Genomic DNA, 21,696 nt, shown 5'->3' on the forward strand with positions numbered 1-21,696 from the left:
CGAAAACACGCGTCTAAACACGGGTTAACAGTGCTCTCCACCGGAGCGCACTATACTGTATCGGCCTGAGTGACAGCAACTGTTAAGTCAGGCAGCGAGTTGGCAGAGGTTGTGCAAGACTGTCCAGCTCAGAGTGCAAATGCAGCTCAGTGTCTGTCCCCCCATCTCCCCTTCCAGTGGGGGACATGCATAACTCTTCTGCTAATGCACTTCTTAGAGCCCCCATGCTGCTCCAGCCCTGGGCCCTGGAATAAACACGGGCTCCGCCGCCACCTCTCCCTCAGCGTCCCTCAATCACGGCCTGCAGAGCCGGCTCTGGATCCTATGCCAGCTGCCCCTCTTCCAGTGAACCTCAGAGGTGGTCTGGGGAAAGCCCCTGGATATTCCACTCAGCTACGTCAACACAGTTCAGTCCTGATCTGCCTCGTATCCTGATATTCCACGTGCTCCCATTCAGCCCCTGCAAACACCCTCAGTCAAATCAGTATCATCTGTTATTTCAGTCCTGGGGCCTGCAAAAAAAAGACCTACCCCACCCTCACTATCCATTTATTTATTTATTTATTTATTTATTTATTTATTTATTTATGTTCTTCCTCCACCCCACATCTTTTTGTTCCCACCCCCAATGCTTCGGAGGTGCCAAAGCCGACAATCACAGCTAGGCTGGTTCTGCGATATTGACAAACACCCCACAAAGGACTAGACCGAGACCTCCAAACTCAGTTCCCTTGTGATCCGACGTAAGATTCGAATCCAGGTCCCCAGAGGTGAAAACCCACTAGACTAGACTGATCAGTTCACTGACTCTCTTCCCCCCACCCCCATCACTTTTTTCATCCACTAACACAGAGATTTTAATGTCAGCGCCTGCTTCTGGCAAAGTCCGCAGCCACAAAGTTGGAGGGCTCCCTTGGAACTGGTCCTATCACAGCCCCAGTGCTCCAAATGCTGAAGCAAGCAGTTTATCTCATTCCAAGGATTAGCGCTCACATTTCCAAAGTTGGAAGTAGTAATGCGTGCATGTTGCCAGGAACTGCCTTCCCCCCGGTTTCAGATGCAAATGCAAGCATACATGATGAGCCTCCGTTGGCCTGAAGTGTACTGCACACAGGCTGTTCAGGAGGGAAATGTGCTCCTACATTTTAATCTGAATTGAATGAAGGCTGCCTCCTTGCTGGATATTTAGAGCGCTGATCCAAGCAGCAATTTTGAAGGGGACCCCAACAGCACCGATTCCCCTCTATGTGCTCTCCACTGTATTTAGTCACTGAAGCCAATTGCAGCCTATTGATAAAACTTGATTGGATGGTTATTTCCTCCGTGCACGGTGGGGGAAATACGATAAACTCCCTAGCAGGGTTAACCAGACTAGGCCAGGCACTCATGGGCCACGCTAAGCCAATCCTGATTTGGCCCTTTTGGCATGCGAGGGGGGATTTACGAACAGTCCCGTCTCTCTCTCTCCAGAAAAAGCAGGACTTCAAGCCTTTACGTAGCCGTGGGACGAACCAGGACTGGCTCAGCCTCGTGTGTCAGGGTTTGGAGTCATCGGGTAAATGTGGTCTATAGGATGAAATATCTGTCTGACACCACTCATGCACCTAGCAGGGGAGCAGACCGGGAGGGCGCGTTCGGATAAAGCCTGGCCTACCTTTGAAAATCTGCAAGTAATTGGTCCAGTACGCGAACAGATTAACTTGCACAAAGTTACGCCTCCTCTTCGGAGGGTGTAATGTGTGTGTAAACTTACACGCATGCTTTTTTTTTTTTTTATTAAATAAAAATGTATATATGTGTGTGTGTAAGTTCCAACTCTGCCCCTGGGCTTTATACGTGTAAATGGTTTTGAAGATTCAGCCCTTAATTCGTCTGTCACAATATGCACCGACAACTAAGCCATGGGAGGGCGGATCTCTGCCGTTAACACCCAGGGACAGCGGTGGAGCTGAGAAGCAGGGTACGGTACAGCACCAATACTTACTATGTTGTTCTCCCCAGCCAAAATAATTCCAGTTGCCTACAAAGAAAAGGGGCAGAGACAATGAGGCGTGCCAGGGATCCAGAAGCAGCTCTCACCCCCCACTGCGGCCCTGCTGCATCCCTCCCCACCCCACCTCTGTGGCCGGTGGCTGTAATGCCTCACCCTCCCACCCCCACCCCCCCAGCAGCTAACCCAGATCTCTAGGGGCAGGGGAGGGGCAGGGGCGCAAATTTACTCATGGCCTCTGCAAACTTCCTGGGCCTCCTTGGGGGGGGAAGAAACGCCCATGCCTGGAGCTTTAAGCAGCTCTGGGGCTGCACAGCTGGGATGGCTCCAGGTGACTGAAAAAGGATAGTAGGAGATTAAAGAGGATGTTGATTGCAAGAAGAATGAAAGCTTTACGATGTCCACAGAATTGTACTGTGAAGGACTCTGTTTTTGCAAATGCTCTGAAAAAAATCCTTTTTTTTTTGTTATTGACGATATGGCTTCCTCCACGCCTCTTCACCCCTCCCCCCCCCCCCCTTCAGAGCTCACAGACTCATCCTCGGGGTAACCGTGTCATGACATGAATGCATGAAAAGGAAAAATTACGTCAAGAGAGAGAGAGCAAGAGAGAGGAAGCAGGAGGATCCAGGGAGCTGTGATGTGAAAAAAAAAAAAAAAATGAGAACGTACATATAAAAGCTGAAGTTTGTGAAGATGGCTCCATTGCTCAGCAGCTGGCTAACCCTACTGCTCCAATGAGCCACCCCCTGCCCTTTGCCTCACTCAGACCTCTCTCATCTTCTGCAGAGATGGGAAAGGCAAACAGAAGCGCAGGCTGTAGGGGAGAAAGCCCATCCACCTCCCTCCTGTCCACCACCCACCCCGTACGGCTGTGGAGGGAGGATGAATGGGGGGGACGCCGGTGGCGAGATCTCCCTAGGACGTGTTCCACAGCCGCCTCGGTGGCACAGTGTGGTAATGACAACTGGGAGCCTTTCAGAAAGGTTTGATTGAATCAGGTCAGTTCTCATCACTGTGTTCCTTGTAATATCCACCCACAAAGTGTAATTAATCAAAACAAAATTACCACTGCCGGGGCTGCACGGGAGAAAACTAAAACGAATTGGCACGTTTCCCAAGAGCGGCTGCAATTTAAGCCCAACTGGAGCTCTCTTTCTTTCTTTCCGTGCCTTTGTCTTTTTCTCTTTCCATCATTATTTTCCTGTTTCTCCTTTTTATTCCTTTGGTTTTTTTTTCCTTTTTATCTCTTCCTGTGTTGGTTCTTTGTTCTCTTCCTGCCCGTCTGCCTCTTTTTTTTTGGTTCTGTTTAACCAAGGTAAACGAAGAATAGGACCCAAGGCATTAGGCAAGAGCTTGGAACCAGGTTCAAACAGAAGGTACTTTCTCCCAGATGTTTGACAGGTGAGGGGAGGGGGGGGGTGTCCTGCATTACTTCGTGCGCCAGAGAGCCAGGCACGCGGGAGAGGCATGAGCAAGAAAAGGATGAGAGTGGAAGGAAGGGATCGTGTTCCTTATATTAACCCTTTCTGAAGGGACAGCGGCGATATTAAACTCTGCCGTGCTAGCGCTTTCCCTGTAATGTTTAACCTCGCCAGACTGCTAATCTACACTCTGGCCCCCATATTCTCCCGCCGTGCAGTGCGGTCAGACTCACCTCCTCTGTTCCATTAATGAGGCGAGCAGACAAACCAACTGGTTGACTACTCTGGCAAGAGCGAGCGCTCCCACTGCCGGGAGCCAGCATCCGGTGGCACACGGACCTCCTGGATCTGCTTTGTTTGGTTTCTGGCTCTGAGTGTGGAGATATTTCTAGCCCTTGTAAAAAGAGCGAGAAAGCATGGTACTTACAGCACTGAGAACCGCGCACAGGCAAGGGCTTATCCTGCTCCTCCTGAAACGAGTACTGCAGAAAAGAAAAGAAAAAAAAAACAACACACACACAGGCATGGTACAACACCTGGCCAGATGTGGGAGGAGCTTATAGGATTTGGATGCCCCTAGGGGAATCCCTCCTGTCCTGGCAACTGCTAATCTGCACCATGAAGGTCTAAATTAGCACCAAGCGGTGTTTTGTCACAGTACAGATTATAAACTGCTCCTTCCACTGCAGGAACTCCCTTTTATTACAGATCCTTTCCTCTCTCGCCTCACCCCTTGACGCCAACCTCCTGCACTCCTGCTGCCCCATTCCAAGCGAATGCGCTACAATCTTCCTCTTTCTAACATGCAGACTCCCAGCCTCCCCCCCCCCCCCCCCCATAGAGGCTTGCGTTTACGATCCCTCCTGCCTTCAACACAACAGGAAGGCTGACCAGTGGAAGCCGCTGCCTAGAATCACTGGCCCCTGCTCCACTTACATCATCCTGATCTCTCATAGCATTCAGCTGCTCCAGTTTCTTGGCCCAGTACCTGGCTTCTTCCTCAGGGATATCTGAAAAAGAGATTTTAAAATATTCCATTAGATGGGGTAGGGTTTGTGTGTGAGGGGGGGGTCCTCTCACCTCTGCACTCCAAACCTGCTTTCCCTATGCTTCTCAATAACTCTCAAAACCCTTGAAATAACTTGGGAGTGCTTACATTTCTACATCCTCAACCCACCTGAGTTATCTCCACAGGTCTTATTTCTTTAGATCCTCAAAGCCCCCTTTCTTTGCTCCTCTCTTGTAAGCACCACTCCTGTGCACCCCTAAAATAAGTTTCCCTTTGCAGTCTGAACAATTAACAGTAAGGGATCTAGCCTTTCCTGAAAGAAGCCTCAGCTTCTCTCAGGTGCTGAAGAAACCGAGAGAAGTAAACAAAGGGAGAAAGAGAAGACTGAAGAAAGGAGAGACACGGGAAACAGGAAAGAAAGAGGGAAGGGCTAGAGAGTAATAAGGGGAGAGGAGGAAGAAAAGGAGGCAAGGAAAACCGAAACACACACAGTTGCATGCTCCTGTTATAATTTAATTTCCAGTGACAGATGTAATTAATCGTTTTCAGTCACCGGGATGAGGCAGTTTCATTAATTGCTGGCACTAACGAGCTTAATGAGACAACTGAAAGGAACTAAGGTCGATTACAGAAAGAAGATGGAAAAGTGGGAGGTTCAGATTAGGCACGAGAGAAAGAGAGAGGGAGGACAGAGAGAGAGAGAGAGGAGAGAAGTAGAGAGAGAGAGCGAGAGGGAGGGAGAGAGAGGAAGGGAGATGGAGCAAGAGAGGGAGAGAGCGAGAGAAAGAGCAAGAGAACGAGAGAGAGAGGGGAGGAGAGGGAGAGAGAGAGAGGGGGAGAGAGAAAGAGGGAGAGGGAGAGAGACAGAAAAAGAGAGAGGGAGAGGGGGAGAGAGAGAGAGGGTGAGAGAGCACGAGAGAGAGAGAGAGAGAGGGAGGGAGGGAGAGAGAATCATTTGAAGGCACGGGCTTCCCTCGATGTTTTGTATCAGCCCAAATTGTGGGGTCTGGCGGTTCCCAATCTCAATTAAGGGTGGTTATCAACTGGTATGGAGAACAGGAAGTTAAACAATGGGCACAGACTGAGCAGGAGTTTGTGGTTTGATTCCTCTCTGCTCTTTTGTGTGGCTCCCCAAGAGCATTTATACAGATCTTGGCTCCTACACATCTGTGGCTTAAATGGAAGAGGCCCCTGTGGGGATTATTTCCATAATTCACTCATAATATACAATAAGGATTTTCATCCTAGAACCCCTTCTGGGGTTTTTAAGCCCCGGAAATCTTTGGGTGTCTCAAGATTGGCACAGATATGGGAAGGAAGGGGGGGGGGTCTAGCTTCTTTTGAGAGTTTGCAGTTGAAAGGTTCGATTTCCTTATTTACATGTTTCCTATTTTCTTTCTCGGGGCTGGGGGGTGCAGGAGGAGGATAGGTAAACATCAGACCTGGTAAAGGGAAAAACAGTGTTTGAGGGTTTTTGTGAAAAGACTGATATGTTAGGGAGTCTATTTCAAAAATATATACCTTGTTGAATGAGAAATCAAAGGTTAAATTTAATGACATTCGAGCATGGGAGAAAGACTTGAGAGAAGTCAGAGGAGACTTCCTGGGAACATTGTTTTTTGACTGTAAACAAATGAAAAATTACTACTTACCTGATAATTTCCTTTTCTTTAGGACAGTCACATGAATCCAGAACAAGTGGATAATGCACCTCTACCAGCAGATGGAGAGAGAGCAAACTGACGTCACAGTATATAACCCCTGCAGTGAATCAAATGCCAGTATTCTCTTCAAAAGCAACTGTGGACAGATTAGCAAAAGACTTGATTAAACAGATAACCATTTCAAATACTCAGCCAACAGGCAACTCTGAGCTCAGACAAGAATGTAAATAACATTAGTCTAGGGACCGGACTAACACTTAACAGTAATCCCTGTAATACATAGTCACACAGGACCACACTACAATCATTCAGCAGCCAAGGGAGGGAAGCTGGATTCATCTGACTGTCCTAAAGAACAGGAAATTAGCAGGTAAGTAGTAATTTCTCATTTCTTAGCGTCCAGTCAGATGAAGCCAAACACGTGGGATGTACCCAAGCTACTCTCGTATAGGGCATGAGGCTGTCTGCGGTCCAGTTAAAACTACACATGCAAAGGCTGCGTCCTCCTGGGCTTGCACATCCAGACAATAATACCTGGAAAAGGTGCGTAAGGAGGACCACATCGCAGCTCAGCAAATGTTGACAGGAGACAACAATATCACCTCCGCTCATGAAACTGCCTGAGCCCGAGTGGAATGAGCCCTAACCTTACTAGGTAACGGCTTCCCAGCATCAATGTATGCAACCGTGAGTACCTCCTTAATCCAGCGAGCTATTGTAGCCCATGAGGCTGGTTCCCCTGTCTAGTACCGCTGTGAAAGACAAACAGGTGATCTGTCTTCTATAAAGACTTAGTAACCTCCAGATTCCTGACGATATGTCTCTTGACATCCAGGAGTCTCAACAGACGATACTCCTCTACATCTCTCTCTCTGTCCAGAGACGGCAGGGAGATGGACTGATTCAAGTGAAAGTTAGCAACCACCTTCGGTAGAAAAGTTACAGTCTGGAGGAAGGGCTCCTGGCAAGACAAGGACAAATTGCCACAAGAAACACTGTTTTCAAGGTCAGTAAGCGCAAGAACAGCGTACGCAGCGGTCTAAACATAGGGCCTGCCAAGAAATCCAATACCAAATTAAGACTCCATGAGGGCACTGGAAACTGCAAAGAAGGACAAAGACGTTTCACTCCTTTCAGGAAATGGGCCACATCAGGATGAGCCGACAAGGATCCACCATTCACCTGATCCCTGAAACAGGTGGGAGCCGCTTCTTGTACCTTTAAGGAATTAAGGGTCAAGCCTTTATTCAAACCATCCTGCAGAAATTCCAAAATGAGCGGGATTTTGACTGAACAAGGAAGAACACCTTGATCCTCACACCAGGCCTCAAAAACTCGCCAAACCCGCACATAGGCCAAGGAAGTGAAGAACTTCCTAGCTCTTAGCAAGGTGGAAATCACCAGCACAGAGTATCCACATTTCAGCAAGCGAGCCCTTTCAGGGGACATACTGGAAGATAAAATCAAGTCAGATCTTCATGAAGAACAGGTCCCTGCCGCAACAGATCCCTGTGTGCCGGAAGTCAAAGGGGCAATTCCACCAGGAGCCGCCGCAGATCTGCATACCATGGTCTCCGGGGTCAATCTGAAACAACCAAGAGCACCATCCCTTTGTGGCACTCGATCCTCTGGACTAAGCTGCCCAACATGAGCCATGGAGGAAAGGCATATAGCAACTTGTTTTCTGGCCACTCCTGGACCAAGGCATCAATCCCCAGCAACTTCAGATATCTCCTGCGACTGAAAAAAAAAAAATCGCTGAACTTTTCCATTGCGAGAAGCTGCCAGCAGGTCTAGAAACAGGGTTCTGAACGATCCAGAATCAGCTGAAATGCCTCATTTAATAGCGCCCAATCTCCTGAGTCCAGACTCTCCCTGCTGAGAAAGTCTGCTCTTACATTATCTTTTCCTGCTATATGCAAGTTTGAGATCATTTGGAGATGTAGTTCGGCCCATTCCATAAGTCAATCTATCTCCTGCGGCACTTGTTGGCTCTTCGTTCCTCCCTGCCGATTTATGTAAGCTACAGTCATTGCATTGTCCGACATTATCCGGACCGCTCGATCCTGTACCCTGTCGCTGAACTGCAAACATACCAGCCGGACTGCCCTGGCTTACAAACGATTGATGTTCCAGAGAGATTCTTCTGCAACCTAGTGTCCTTGCACTGTCAGCTCCTGACAGTGAGCTCCCCAACCATGGAGGCTCGCATCTGTCGTCAATTTTAGCCAGTCTGGTGATGCTAGGGAAATTCCCTTCCTTAGATGATCTGGCTGTAGCCACCACTGCAGTCAGGAGGAGACCTCCATCGGCAGGTGGAGTCGAACCAAATAGTCCAGAGACTGCGGGTTCCACCAAGACAACAGGGAGTGCTGAAGAAGATGCCTATGCATTCTCGCCCACAGCACCACTTCCAGGGTTGCGCCATTAAACCAAGTATCTGCAAATAGGACCATACAGTCGGGTGCAGAGTGTTCAACAGACATAGCTGTGCCATTAACTTCCAAATACAAGCTTCCAGCAGGAAAACCTTGCCCTGCTTCATATCGAATTGAACCCCAAGGTATTCCAATGACTGAACAGGCTGAAGACTGCTCTTGGGCAGGTTCACCAGCCAGCCGAGCTCCTGCAATAGGGAGATCACCTTGGGCGGGTCACCAGGCAGCTCTCTTCCAGCAACTTGGCTCGAATCAGCCAGTCGTCCAAATACAGGTGTACCAGGATCCCATCCTTTCTCAATTCTGCCGTAAATACCACCATTACCTTGGAAAAGGTCCTGGGAGCAGTGGCCAGACCAAAGGGCAGTGCCAGAAACTGATAATGGTGTCCCAGAACTGCGAACCTCAGAAAGCATTGATGCTCTAGTCGAATGGGAATGTGAAGATACGCTTCGGAAAGATCCAAAGAGGTCAGAAATTCCCCAGACTGCACGGCCATTATAACCGAATGCAAGGTCTCCATGCGAAAATGCTTCACCTGTAGATGACAGTTGGCACCTTTGAAATCCAGGATGGACAAAAGGATCCCGCTTTCTTGGGCACAATGAAATAAATTAAATATTGCCCCATATTTTCTTGAGATGTGGGCACCAGAATCACAGCTCTCAGACTGAGGAGCCTTGCCAATGTATCCTCCACAGGGCCCGACTAAGCATCCAGAAACTGGATGCGCAACCTGGATGTATAGCTAGACACACACACCGAAATGACAATCCTGTAGAGGGCAGCCTAAGGAAAGCACGCAAAATGCTGTTGAGGCCTACCACATGGCACACAGCAAAAAAGCCTCAGAGTGGGGCCTAGCCTACAGAAGCTGCTCAACCCAAGCTGCCTATGTCCCTTGATCTCCTATGGAGCGGGATGAACGTCGGAACGGCGCACCGAGCATGGAGACCGGGGAATGGAGGAAACCCTACACCAAAAGACCCACCTTCTCTACCTCTGTATTTCTTTTTAAATTTAAACTTACCTGAGCAAGTCTTACCTGGCTGGGTACAGAAACAGTCTCCAGCTGCAGTGGAAGAGGGCATATGACGTTATCGCCATGCTCAGCTTCCTGCACCGCTGCCTTTCAGCTGCTTAACAGTTAAGTCCACGCTGGCTGAAAAAGCAGCTACTGGACCAAGGCACTCATCTGAGGGACCATGGAAATCACCTCAGGAATTCTCAACTGGGGGAGGGACCATTTGTTATCACCGCAGGAGAGCGGGGCAAATTTATTTTCCTTATTTCTCCTTTTTAAAATTGAAGCAATCCCCAGTAGGGAGATGCTCATCCACCATCTGCTGGAGAAGGAGAATACTAGCAGGCTGATGTCACTGCCGGGGTGCATATACTGTGACGTTAGTTTGCTCTGTCTCCATCTGCTGGTAGAGGTGCATAACCCACTAGTTCTGGATTCATCTGACTGGACAATAAGAAATGCTCAATTTCTGCACTTCTGGTTGAAAATGGATACAAGGCACTTTTCCACTGGTAATTAACTCCATAAGGTTTATCCAAATGTAGATAACGTCTATTGGTATTGTTGCGGGGGAAAGGGTACATTACGCACGCAAGCCCCGGGAGGCGCATATGTCCCGAGGCTTGAAAAAGGGGGCAGGGCATGAGCGGGGCAGGGCGGTCCGGGGGTGGTCCGGGGGCAGGGCAGGGCCGGAGCCTCCAGGCACAGCGGCCATTTGCTACTGTGCCCGGGATTGCGGGCCGGCAGTTGGCCGGTGCAGGCGCAACTTCTAAGTTAAAGGTAAGGAGGGGGGGGTTTAGGTAGGGCTGGGGGGGAGGGTTAGGTAGGGGAAGGTGGGTGGGGCGGAAGAAACGGAGGAAGGCTGCACGGCTCGGCGCGCACAAGGTGCACAAGTGTGCACCCCCTTAAGCGCACTGACCCCGGATTTTATAACCTGCGCGCGCATGTTATAAAATCGGGCGTAGATTTGTGCGCGCCGGGTTGTGCAGAAATCTACGCCCGCGCCTAAATCTTAAAATCCAGCCCATATTGTTTCGTTGTTTTATTTGGGTGGAATGCTTTTTGTATTTGTTACTGGAAAATGGTCTACAAAAACTGAATAAAAAAAAAAATAAGAAAACAGAAAGAGTCAGAGAGCACACAGGTCTCATAAAACTTCTAGGAGGAAAATATATTGACCAGAAGTGCAATTAAAGATAAGAAAGGTATCTTTTGATCATAAGGGGTGAGGGCTGATAGGACTAAGTACCTGGAACTGGGGCAGAGCTAGCACAAGGTGTTTTCCTGCCATACAATGTTCTTGCAGTGGTCATGCCAGATTTCACATCTTTTACCAAACAACTGATGAAGGATCCTCACAACTTTTATTGGTTCTGATGGTCCCAACTATAAACTGCGTACACAGGAAGACGCTGTCCCATGTACTTGCTATGCATCAGCTGGTGTGTGCTTCGCTAGCACCGCTCCTTAGGCACTAGCAGGAAAAAAAAAGGGGGAAAGAGGGGGGGAAAAGAGACACACTTACCAAGAGGAAGCTCAAAACGAGTGTCCAGCAGGATGCGGTGGAAAGTGGGGTCCTTGGTTCCACAGATCTCATTATCAGTCATTATGACCTGGGAGTCCAGGGTCAGCCATTCACCTGGGCCCTCCTAGGGATGAGGGGGGGGGGGGTGTGGAGAAATGCAGACAAGACAGAGAAAGACGAGGACAGGAAAAGGAGGAGGAAAATGTGAGTGAAAGGGAAGCGATGAGGCGCAGAAAAAGAAGGCAGACAGGCAGAGGGCAAGATGTCGAGACAAATGGAAGAACACAGACGAAAGGGAAGGAAAACGAATAAAAGACAGCATCAGGGAGAGTCAAGGAGGCATACAGTGAAAGAAAGGAAGAGGAATTAAAAATAAAGATTTAAAAAAAAATGAGAGATAGAGAAGAGGAGGAAGTGCAAGGATTTTGAGGCAGTTTTGTGCTGGGCAGCAATGCTAGGGGTTTCATCTTTACTAGGGAAAGCCAAGGTGCGGAGCAAAGAATGAAAGGGATACTGCTATCAGGGGGAGCGGCTGCTGTAAAACCCTTCTGAAATCTGCATTTAAAAGGACAAACCTAGGCAGCACCCCAGCAGAGAGCTCTCTTTTCTACTCTGCGGAAAAAAAGGGTGAATTGTCTGATAAAAGCAGCAAACTGAAGGATTGCATTCCAGACCAAATGATTAATTAAACCGCCAGCTGCCGTGAGCTTTCGCTTCCCACCGGGAAACCTTTGCCCAGGAGAGTTCCCATTACAGATAACGCTTTAATTAAAGAACAAGGAGAGGAGCTGCAGGGGCAGGGCTTGGTCGGGAGGCAAACCCAGCCTCATTTTTCAAAGAAAGGTCCATCATCCTTCAAGGTTTCTTGATTCTCCCAAAAGGTTGCTCCCGTCCTCTTCCCCCTAATGAGAGTGCTATAACTTAAGGAACGACACGGGTAGTGTCCGCCCTGGTAAGGCTACTTCCTTATATTGTTTCTTATTTTGTGCTCCTCCTATGGACCTGCCCCCATTTCAAGAATCTGTGGTCTAATTATTAGCAGTTTGTTTCCTTTAATATATTAACCTTATATTTTTTTTTTCTGTGCAAAGATAGTTTGCTTCCTAATTATGTTAAATTAATAAAAAAAAAAATTTTTTTAAATCATCCTTCAATACCTGTTCCTTGACTGTTGTTTGTAATCTAGTATTGAAAAACTCAACCCATCTCCACTATTCCTTCATGCCTCTCTTCGGTCATCTCATCTTATCAAACCTCTTCCCCTAATCACAGTTCATTTCTCCTCCTGTCCCCTCTTTTGGCTTTCTTCTCTTTGTCTTGATGAGCCCTTGTCGCTACCCAATATTTATTCCACCATCCTCTTATCCTTACCTTCCTGAACTCACTTTGCCCCTCAAAGCTATCACTTTTCTTCTGACCTTCTCTCTTTCAGAGCCCCGCTTTGCTCTCCCCTCTCCTGCGAGCATCCTGACCGCGTCTCTTGGAGGGAAGAGACTCAGATTCTTGTCTTGGGGCGAGTTTGCACAGAGATGGACTGAGATACTAGCATTCAAAATCTTTCACACTGAGATTCCATTTCCAAAGAGGGACATCAGCTAGGAGTCATGAAAGCAAGGAATCTGAAGCCAGGAGAGGACCTAAGGTCCAGTGGTTACTATTTGGCAGTGATTTTTAAGCCTTGTTTCTGCTGAAGGCAGCTGGAAATACCATTAAGGTGGTATAATGGAGATCCTGGGTTACAACCAAGTGGCAAATCAGGGTGTACCAAGAGAGGCAGCCAGAGGCATACTAACGGGGGAGGGCCGCCCCGGATGGCAACAGCGGGAGGGGTGCCATTGCGGCCGGCAGGAAGGTCCTGCAGCGGCGCAGAGCAGTGATGTGGCAGGGGGAACCGCGCCAGCAAAAGCAAGGACCTGCAGTGGCAGAGGCAGGTGGGTGCCACCATCATTTCCTGAAGCCGGGGCAAAGAACAGGCCCAATGTTGTGCCAAAGCTCCGGGAGCCGGCAGCAGAACGAACCAAATGTTGCCGCCAGTGCTCCCGGAGCTGGTGGCCGAAGAAGAGGCCCCGCGGGTGCCACCAGTGTCCGAAGAAGGGAGAGACTGGCCCGGTAAGCAAGTGCCAGTGTATGAGGGGTATCTGTGTGTGTGAATGCGTGTGTGTGTGTGTGTGTGTATGAGAGGATGCCTGTGTGTATATGAGATGGTGAGTGTATAGAAGAGTGAGTGTGTGTGTGCCTGTGGGTGCGTATGTGTGAGAGATGCCTGTGTGCATGTGTGAGAGTTTGCCTGTGTGCGGGAGTGGGGGGGGGGAGAGAGAGGAAGCATATGTGTGTGAGCGTGGGTGAGACAGGAATTGTGTGTGAGATACAGAGGAAGCGTGTGTGTCTGTCTCTTTCATACACACACTCAAGCTCTCTCTGTTTCTCACCAACCTTTTGTGTGTGTGAGAGACAGAGGGAGCATATTTTGTTTCTGTGTGTGTGTGTGTGTACCCCCAGTTCACGACATCTCAGAGTGACAGGTATGGAGAGTGGGGGATTTTTTAAATCCTTATTAGTTTTAATTACTGGGTGTTATTTGATGTCTGCTGTATTGAAATATTTTATCGATGTTTAGGACATTTTTAAAAACTTGTACAGGAGCTGCTAATTATTGAATATTATTCTATTCATCAGCTGTTTTGAAATGTATATTTTTTAGTATGGTTTTACTATTCTGATTGATTTATATATCTTGATTGTTTTGTTTTGAGGAATAGTGATTTTCTGCTTTTCCAATGTTGCACTACTTACAGAATCTGGCTTGTGCTTTCCAGTTCAGTTTTTGTCTGCATATGAGAGAGAGACACAGAGGAAGTGTGTGTGTGTGTGTGTGTGTGTGTGTGTGTGTGTGTGTGTGTGAGAGACACAGAGGAAGTGTGTGTGTGTGTGTGTGTGTGTGAGAGAGATGGAGGAAGCATGTCTGTGTGTGAAAGAGACAGAGGAATTGTGTGAGTGTGAGAGGTACAGAAAAAGTGTGTGTGTCTCACACACACACATGCTCCCTCTGTCTCTCACCAAGCATGTGTGTGTGTGTGTGTGTGATTGTGAGTGAGAGAGAGAGGGAGATGTGGGTGTGTGTGAGAGAGAGGGGGTGTGAGTGTGTGTGTGTGAGAGAGAGAGAGAGAGAGGGAGGGAGAGGGAGGTGTGTGTGTGTGTGAGAGAGAGGGGGGTGTGAGTATGTGAGTGGTGTGTGTGCGCGCTCCCAGTCTACTGATTTAAATTATTGGCTGTTATTTGCTGTGTCTGCTATTTTGAAATATTTTATCAATGTTTTGGAAATTTTAAAATTATATATTGAGGGGGAGGGGCGGGTTCCAAAGAAGTAGCCACCCCAGATGCCAAATACTCTAGGTCCGCCTCTGGAGGCTGCTGTGTCTGCAGACTCACAGCCACAAAAAGTAGTTGGTCTGGTCATATGTGAGGTGTGTGACACAGAATAAAATAACAAAGGTTGCATATGATGAGCCCTTGATGAAGCAGAGAAAGGACATGGAAAGCAAGTGTCTTGGTCTATCTGTAAATTCCTCATTCTTGTTTTACCTCATTGGATTGCCTGATGGTCCGCAGGGGGATCCACAGTGTCCCCACCATGGTGTCCCAGATCAGACCCTTGTTCCACACTTCCACTGTCAACCCCAGGTCCAGGCGATTAATTTCACTGCAACAGAAACCAGAACGTAGGCAAGAATTTTTAGCTGCCTCACTGCTTCAATCTAAATGCAATGCTCTTTCCCTACTTCCTGCAACCCCCACAGTAACAAGGTCAATGACGGCACAGAAACACCAAAAGGGCTCATCCAGTCTGCCCAAATAAGATTCTTCCATTAGGGGTAGCTCAGCATGCAAATACCCATATGCAATCCCAACCCCAACTCCCCTCGTCTTTCATGCGTCCTCTCAAACCACTTTCCCACCATTGTGCTGCAAACATTCCCAGAATCTGCCAAAGTAGTAGCCTCCATCATTGTCACTAGCAGGGCCACCTCAAGCCTTCTCACACGACCAACACCTAGAACTTTTTCCATGTCTTATTATTTATTTTCCATTTTTTACACTTTAAAGCAGATTGCACTCAGGTACTGTAGGTACTTCTCTATCCCCAGAGGGCTCACAATCTAAGTTTGTACCTGAGGCAATGGAGGGTCAAGTGACTTGCCCAGGGTCATGCAGAGCAACAGCGGGACTCGAACCCTGGTCTCCTCGTTCGTAGCCCACTGCTCTAACCACTAGGCTACTCCTCCACTCCAAGATTTTTTTTTTCAAATCCACATAGCCACCAAAATTAGGAAAGCCGTTGTCTACCATACTTGCTCCTACACCAAATCCAAGAGTCACAGCAGAAGAGGTGCAAGGGTAGTTTTCGTTACTGCACCAATGGGACTGAAAACAACACGTATGCCCTGATTCACTGTGCCTTCTCTCCCATTTTGTATCTATGGAAAAAGACCCTGAAGAATCAGTCCGTAAGCCTCCACAGAAACGCAGGCAAACTCAAGGAAGAGCGTGAAGGCGTCCATTTTAAAGCTAAACAAAGCTATGTCAGATTGCACTGAGTTGAAATGCTGGTGGAAGACAGGGGTGTGCTGGTGGGGAGGACATTCCCCATTCCAGAACGTCTTAATTATTATTGTGAACTGTAAGAGGAATTTTGCAGAAACAATAGCGTGTCACCAATAATCACTATGGTAAGCCATTCAAAGGGTTCTGCAGACAATGCCATGTCACCGGGAAACAATGTTTAGTGCTCCCAATATAGACATTTCTTCCCTGCCCTATCCAAGATCAAAGTTCATGGCACCCACCTGCAACCAGAAGCAGGCAACTGATTCCAGTATGTCCTCAAGACAGGCAGATTTCCATCCAGGTCAAGCTCATTGGGCAAAAAAAAGCAACATTTTTTTTTACCTGGCAGATCTGAGGAAAATTGTAAACGGGTCCAACCAATCTGAAAAAAGCCATGTTGGGTTTTACAGAGATCCAGAGGATGAAGAATGGATAACTCTTGAAAGCTTGCTGCAGATGCATTAAGTCATTCCAATCTCGGGAGACTGGATACAGAAAAATCTGAACCAGCCTCAAATTTCACCAGCAGGTCTGAAATCTAGTAAAACTTGCATAGCTAACTCAAAACCACAAAAACGCTCAGATTTTTTTTTTAATTTGGGGAGAAATCTGGGGCTTTTGCGAAGAAATTTGAACAGCTCTGCCTGGCACCGCAGGGAAATGTCATCTGTTTTAAATCCCTGTTTGGGTGGTGCTGATTTAACATCCTGTGCAGGGCCCTTAACCCTCAGGCTCGGCCTGCTCACCTTCCCCCCTGCCCTCTGGTTTTGCTACCAACAGAATTTCTCTGAAAGAGCATCTGGTGTTCAGCCAGCGAGATCCCTGCTGTGGAGAAGTTTTACAAGCCAAGAGGGGCAGCCAGCTACAACTGTGCAAAACCAGTGTTCACAGATTCAAAACCCAGTGCTGCTGCTAACTCAGCGCTTCATCCTTCTAAGCAGAGGCAATATTAGCCCACTGGGGCCCTAACACACAACATACAATAAAATAATTATCTCAGACAGTCCACGTTATGCAGATTGGAAAAAAAAAATGATGAAGGAGGAGGAGAAAGGAGCAGAGGGCGACAGGAAAAATGAATGATAATAAAACAAGAGAGTCAGGTGCTTGGAAGCTTTGCTTATGCCCCGGCCTCGCCTCTGCTACCCAGGCAGATGGAATAAGATCGGGGAGATGCTGCTACTCACAACAACCTCTCCGTGAAGCACTTACGAGAAAAAGTAGCCTGCAAATAAGCAAGGAAGATGCCAGCTGTCCGACCACAGGTCCTGGGACAAAAACACTCCAAGCTCCCTGCTGGGCATTCACCTCACAGAAGCAGCGCGCAAGCAGAGAGGGGTTTCAGCTGGCAAACTAGGTCAGGGCCGGACCGGAAAGCAGGACACCACTGGCTCACCCTCTGGGCCGGTCCCAAGCCACTTGTCCCCACATCCGGCACCTCCTGCTCTACTGAGCTCAAGGGCTCCATAGCGCTGATCGCTTGCAGACAGAAATAGCAATCTCTCTTTTTAGGCCCTGCCAGTGCCAAAGCAATTAATTCATCTCTGCTCAAGCTATTTTATCATGGGTTTTTTGTTGTTGTTTCTATTTCCAACTAATTTCCACTCCTCTGGACTCTCTCCCAGTACATTGGTGGCTGGCAGTTCTTTTTTTTTTTTTTTTTTGTTCTTGGGATAAAAAGAGAGCGCCTTGGAAACCCTGTGTCTGGTCCTCTGTCTCTCCGAGAACCTGTGTGGATGAAAACTGCTTTCACCCAAGCCTCTCCCCCTCAGTCTTACAGGCTCCACCCCCTGCTCCTTTTCCACTGAGTTTTAAGAAAAAGGCTATTTATTTAATAGAGGACTGTGGGAAGGAGGATAAACCTTCCCCCAAACAGGTGATCTAATTGGCTGACATACCCATCTCCCTTTACCACCCTCGCTGGCAGGGTGAAAACGAATGCCAGCGAGCCACTCCACCCATGCCTTTGGCAGGAGCCACGGCCCTGGAGGACCATTCCGTCTGGGCTATGCAGAAGCGTGTTTCAGGCTAATAAACTCAGACATCAGTATACATGGTTACATGCCATTATGTCCTACCGAGACCATCCTCAAGGACCCCAGGAAGGTGACAATATAAGAACATAAGAACATAAGAAAATGCCATACTGGGTCAGACCAAGAGTCCATCAAGCCCAGCATCCTGTTTCCAACAGTGGCCAATCCAGGCCATAAGAACCTGGCAAGTACCCAAAAACTAAGTCTATTCCATGTTACCATTGCTAATGGCAGTGGCTATTCTCTAAGTGAACTTAATAGCAGGTAATGGACTTCTCCTCCAAGAACTTATCCAATCCTTTTTTAAACACAGCTATACTAACTGCACTAACCACATCCTCTGGCAACAAATTCCAGAGTTTAATTGTGCGTTGAGTAAAAAAGAACTTTCTCCGATTAGTTTTAAATGTGCCCCATGCTAACTTCATGGAATGCCCCCTAGTCTTTCTACTATCCGAAAGAGTAAATAACCGATTCACATCTACCCGTTCTAGACCTCTCATGATTTTAAACACCTCTATCATATCCCCCCTCAGTCGTCTCTTCTCCAAGCTGAAAAGTCCTAACCTCTTTAGTCTTTCCTCATAGGGGAGATCAAAACCTCAGCAGTCAATAGTGCTATTATAGTCTACTTAAACTTCAGAACTTATTAACCAGGATAACTTAGAGTAACTCCCCTGTAGCACCCAGCAACATAATAGTTTACAGTTAGATAATCAGAGCACAGTTTATCCTCATGGGGGGTACTCCATGGCTATTTACACCAAGGTGCTAGGGGATTTCCTCCCTCCCCAAGAATCGTAAAAGTCCTGAGTAAGCAGGTTCCTAAGGCAGTACCGACGGCATAGCGAACAATGGCTCAAGGCAAGCGGTGGGCGCTCATTTACTTACAACATGAAATCCTGCTCCCAGCATGGCAGGTTTCCCCGCACCGCAATCGTTGTGCTTTTGACATTCTGCACCTTGAGGGTCACGTAGGCATTAAATTTTTCTGCAACCAAAAAAACATATGTGTAATATAACTAAATTTAATCTTTAAGGTGGATGCGTGGGCAGGCGGGTGGGATTGAATGCTTTGGTGTCCGCCTCCATTCCACACTACCGTGCACCTGACCAGGATGGTGATCAAACCGCGCAGTCCCGGCAAAGAGGAGACAGGGCTACTAAAGTGAGAAACAGCACTAATAATGGGAGCTATGTTACCGCAGTATAGGCTGGGGAGGGGATGTTTCTGAATGCTAGAAATGAAGGCTTCACGCAGCAGTAAGACCTGGAACAGACAAGGCAGGGGGCGGGAGGGGCGCTACTCTACATCTAGTGATCAGGGGAACGCAGGACCTGCTGCGAAGGGGAACAGCGGAGCCAAGTGCCAGCACGGCTATGTGCTGCTGCGAAACAGGCTATTAAAGCCCCCCCCCCCCAAAAAAAAGCATCCTCTGAAAAATAGATAGCGGGACCTAATGAGGAAAACAAGGAGGAGCATGAGTTGTCCAGAGTTTGGCCTTTTGTATTGATGGGAATGTCGCAAACTGCCTGTCGCTACCAGAAGAAACGATTGCATGCATGTGAACAGAAACTCCCTGTCCCCGCGTGCAGGGCTCTACGTGGAGCCGAGAGAACTCGCACACCAAGGCTTGTCCTGTAAGGGAAGCAGGGGGCAGTGCACTTTCATGGTTGCTGTGTGTCTCTCTCTCTCCGTCTGTGGATAAACACTTCCAGCACCTTCAGGCGAGGGCTGAACCCCCCTCCCCATCCTCCTGAGCGCAGTGAAACAATACTGGGGGAAAGAAAGAAGCTGCTTCCAAACTCCAAATCCAGCAAACGAAGCAAGGGCTGCGCGCAGCTAGACAGGAGAGGGAGGACAGCGGGGCGGCACCGTCCTTGTGGGCGTGCACGTGCCTGGCTTCTAATGCGCGTGTGCAATGTCTGCGCGAGGCGTGCGTTTCACGTGGCGGCAAAATCTCACGCAAGTGAGGCAACTGGAAGCCTAGGCCTGTTCATTTCTCTCTGCATTCATTTGTGCGCACCCCACCGTGTCTGCCAGCCCACAGAGACACACTACTGATCCAGTCACACTACGAACATCCATCCGCACATGCTAACAGACTTACCTTGGGCTCCGTCGAACTTGGCTTTCTTTACTGCAAAGAAAAACAAAGGGACAGAAGAATTAAAACAGAAGCAAACCGCACAACTGATTTGTCAAAGAGAGACAAATTTCCATAAACCAGGCACCAAAACGGTACATTTCCATCCCTAGGACATGTTAGTCCACCTAAATACCTAGACACGAGGGTCAACGAGCCCTTGAAAGCTGGGTTTAAACAAGGCTGAGAGGCAGCGTGAAAATATATGCGCTGTTCCATCATCAGTCAACTTGGTTTTGTAAAATATATTTTTTCTTTTGTTCTGCCCTAAGCTCAATATGAAACGGTCCAGCTCTGTATGAAGAAAGGGAAAAAGAGAAAAGAAAGAGAGCAATTAAAAAGATGAGGAGGAAACAGCAAAAAATGAGGAAAAAATATGTTCAAGAACAGGAAAAGAGTAGAAGGTAATGGAGAGAGAGCTGGGGGGGGGGGGGGGTAAGAGGGGGAATTGGGCAATGTGTTTAAGAGCAGGTGACAGAACAGCACACGCACCCCCCTCTCTCTTTATGGTGAAACATGCTCATCTAACGATGGCTTCTCACTTCAAAAAGATTTCGCATGGCTTCTGGCTGGGAAGCTCCAGTTAAATGAACTGAGATTTCAGTCCCCGGGGGTGGCGATGAGCGACGGACCAAATGTTCTCTTATTTTTCCTCTGGATCTGGTGTCTATCCCCTTAGTGAGCAGCTCTCAAAGCAGTGGCTGAGATGACAACGCCTAGCCCTTCGGGTTATTTCCGCTCAAAACCGCGCTCTCCATTCCCAGAAACCGCCGTCGTGGCAGCAGGGTTGCGGCATAACAGGCCTGATTTTCACAAGGGTTTCCGTGCGCAAATTGTTATTTGAAAATCATTATGGGGCCTATGTGCATAAAAGCATGGAACACAATTTCACCCATATTTTACGTGCATAGTAATTAAGCGTTCCAGGGAGGAGGGCGGGGAAAAGTTTCACGTGCACGCTTTTGGTTTTCGAAAGCATGCGTGTAAACCCTCATGCATAAAGTTACATCTGCTCTCGGTCAGGTGTAACGTGTGTCTATGCCGCGCCAGGCTCTGTAGACACCCACAAATTTTCAAAGTGGATTTACGCACATAAATCTGCTTTGAAAATCCCAAGTAAAGTCGACGGCTAAAAAGTATCCGGCAAATTTGGTCCTAAATTTCCAAGCCATTTATGTGGGTAAAACGGTGGTTTTTAAAACACTGCTCGCTTGATATGTTATGGGGCTCCTGTGTATGTACTTTTATTCCTGGTAGGATTTAGAATTACACACTTGCTTTTGCTTTTTCAAAAGTATGCGCCCAATTTTTCTCAGAAAAGCTATTTGCACAAATTATCAGATGCAAAATGCATGCAGCTAGTTTGGCTAGTTTTCCCTGGGATAATTTTCAGAGGGAAAGTAAACACGGTCCTGCAGACTGTGCACAAATGTGGACAGTTACAAAATGACCTCAAAATACATGGTCCCTTATATTCCCAAAAGCAGTGAGCAGAAACATTACCTGGCTAAAGTTAGCCAGATAACTTGTCCTGAGTATTCACCAGACCACTGCCGATCAAGCGCACCGCTGAATACACACAGGTAAAGTCCAAGCTAGCCAGGTAACTTATCTGGCTAACCCAACTCCACTCTGGAATGCCCCTGGAACGCTTCCAAGCTGTTCAGATAAGTTTTATCTGGCTAACTGCTTAGCTGGATACCTTGGAGGCGGTCACAGCGCAGGTATTTTGAAAACCTGTAGTTTGTCCCAGCTAAGTCCCGAACTTAGCTAGACAAACCATTTGAATGTTGACCTCCATGGCACCATAGAGGTCAATTTTCAAAGGCTTTAG

General features: G+C 47.9%; 1 protein-coding gene across 5 annotated transcripts in view; it reads right to left on the reverse strand.

The window, feature by feature from the left end:
- UNC13A (unc-13 homolog A) overlaps positions 1-21,696 on the reverse strand; it is a 219,887-nt gene that overhangs the window by 132,639 nt on the left and 65,552 nt on the right. For 2 of the 5 annotated variants that reach the window (XM_029614004.1, XM_029614006.1), the window contains exons 2-8: positions 19,827-19,856; positions 18,607-18,706; positions 14,657-14,774; positions 11,075-11,198; positions 4,351-4,424; positions 3,842-3,896; positions 1,985-2,020 (exon numbers count right to left, since the gene is read on the reverse strand). In XM_029614004.1, coding sequence (XP_029469864.1) covers positions 1,985-2,020; positions 3,842-3,896; positions 4,351-4,424; positions 11,075-11,198; positions 14,657-14,774; positions 18,607-18,706; positions 19,827-19,856 — 537 coding nt within the window. Of the gene's footprint in view, positions 1-1,984; positions 2,021-3,841; positions 3,897-4,350; positions 4,425-10,798; positions 10,996-11,074; positions 11,199-14,656; positions 14,775-18,606; positions 18,707-19,826; positions 19,857-21,696 lie in introns of those variants that run through there. The other 3 variants (XM_029614005.1, XM_029614008.1, XM_029614007.1) reach the window with 3 other exon arrangements.

The sequence above is a fragment of the Rhinatrema bivittatum genome, chromosome 8 (assembly GCF_901001135.1).
Source record: "Rhinatrema bivittatum chromosome 8, aRhiBiv1.1, whole genome shotgun sequence".
NCBI classification, from domain to species: Eukaryota; Metazoa; Chordata; class Amphibia; order Gymnophiona; family Rhinatrematidae; genus Rhinatrema; species Rhinatrema bivittatum.